The sequence below is a fragment of the Belonocnema kinseyi genome, chromosome 2 (genome assembly GCF_010883055.1).
Source record: "Belonocnema kinseyi isolate 2016_QV_RU_SX_M_011 chromosome 2, B_treatae_v1, whole genome shotgun sequence".
In the NCBI taxonomy this organism is placed as follows: Eukaryota; Metazoa; Arthropoda; class Insecta; order Hymenoptera; family Cynipidae; genus Belonocnema; species Belonocnema kinseyi.
Window position 1 is genome coordinate 85113539 of NC_046658.1, and position 1398 is coordinate 85114936.

A 1398-nucleotide genomic window follows, 5' to 3' on the forward strand; every position below is an offset into this window, starting at 1 on the left:
CAATTTTGAAATTGTAGGTGACCATAAAAAATCCGACTCCATGAGCAGTTCAGCACCAAGTCCAGTCGAAATTGCAAGAGAAAATTCGGGTAAAAGTTGAAATTTATATTCACGAAGACCGAAATTCGAAACAATACTTTTAAGAATTCGCAGTTAATTTTCCCTAAGATCAAATTTAATTTTGCCGATTTACAATATGATTATATGATCCTTACTCTTTCTGAAGTTTGTGATGTGTTTTTTTCACTAATTATCACATTTTCTTCCACAGTCAGTACACCTCGAAATAGAAAGGCCTCCAGTGAATCTGATGATGCAGGTACACTAAAGAAGCACATTAATAACTGCAGAATATTGACGACTGCGGATGGAAGAAGTAAGTCAAATTGAACTTCAAATTGATTGATATGGGAATCATATTTTCGAAACTACATCCACTGAAACAATTTGGGTAACTGTTGAGTACATTATTTTCTTTATACTTTATTTCATAGGAATTCTTGAGAAAGATGTCTTCAGCCCAATTGTGACGGCCAAAGAAAAAGGTTCGTCCAAAATCGAATTATTTTTAGTTTAAATGCGTGGGCAAAAATTGTATTCGTCTCAGATGTTTAACAATTTTCTATTTTGCTTCCAGATAACATTGGCCTATTATTAGAAAGAATGCTCATGGGACAGTATCTGCTCAATGTTCAGCAGAAGAATTTAGCGAATAAAATAACCCTTATAGGTACTCATGTGCAGAGTCTCGAAGAAAATGTTGGTGGTGAACAAAATGTGAAGCTAGTCCAAGATTTTGCAGAAGACTTCGATTTGAATTTACCATTCGCCCAGCTCCAGGATTTTCAAAACTTTGACAATCAGCTAGAAGCAGATCGGACGATCCGAAAGCGTTTCGTAAGTTTATGATTAAGTTAATATGGTATATCAGTTTATGTCACCGCTTATAAATTAAGAGAAACGAGCTTAATGTTCACACATTTTTTCAATTACTTTGCAACCACTTAATAATGGTAAAGCATTGATTAATTAATCCACAAAATTAATTCTGCCAATTGACTTGATTTTTTTAAAATTATTTCAACAACTTCAAAATCCCTGAATAATTGTGAAACACAAATTAATTCGAAATATTTATTCCAGAAATCAACGCTATCAGATCTGTTCACGACCGATATTAGCGTTACGCTAGCCCAGAAGAATATGATACAAAAATATATCTCCAGAAGCGTGATAATGCAGTACACTGCGCAGAAGAAGACGGACAAAAAATCGCTTATATTCAAGAATACAGAGTTTTATAGAGCAATGTTAGGTACTGAAACATAAAATATTTATATAATGAAAAAAATATATTTTTCTTCACATTCTTATGTTGCAATTTTTTCCAGATGTTAT

General features: G+C 33.0%; 1 protein-coding gene across 1 annotated transcript; it reads left to right on the plus strand.

Annotated features, from left to right (window-relative positions):
* Positions 1 to 12: 12 nt before the first annotated feature.
* On the plus strand, positions 13 to 1329 carry LOC117182767. The gene is made up of 5 exons (XM_033375872.1): positions 13 to 89; positions 272 to 376; positions 495 to 545; positions 638 to 897; positions 1144 to 1329. The coding sequence occupies exons 1-5, from the start codon at positions 41 to 43 to the stop codon at positions 1327 to 1329; spliced, it is 651 nt and encodes a 216-aa protein (XP_033231763.1). The 5' UTR covers positions 13 to 40.
* The last annotated feature ends 69 nt before the right edge of the window (positions 1330 to 1398 follow it).

Coding starts and splice junctions, on each gene's coding strand:
- LOC117182767 (XM_033375872.1), top strand. CDS start 41: ATGAGCAGTTCAGCACCAAGTCCAGTCGAAATTGCAAGAGAAAATTCG. Junction 377..494: donor GACGACTGCGGATGGAAGAA/GTAAGTCAAATT, acceptor TTTATTTCATAG/GAATTCTTGAGAAAGATGTC. Junction 898..1,143: donor GGACGATCCGAAAGCGTTTC/GTAAGTTTATGA, acceptor TATTTATTCCAG/AAATCAACGCTATCAGATCT.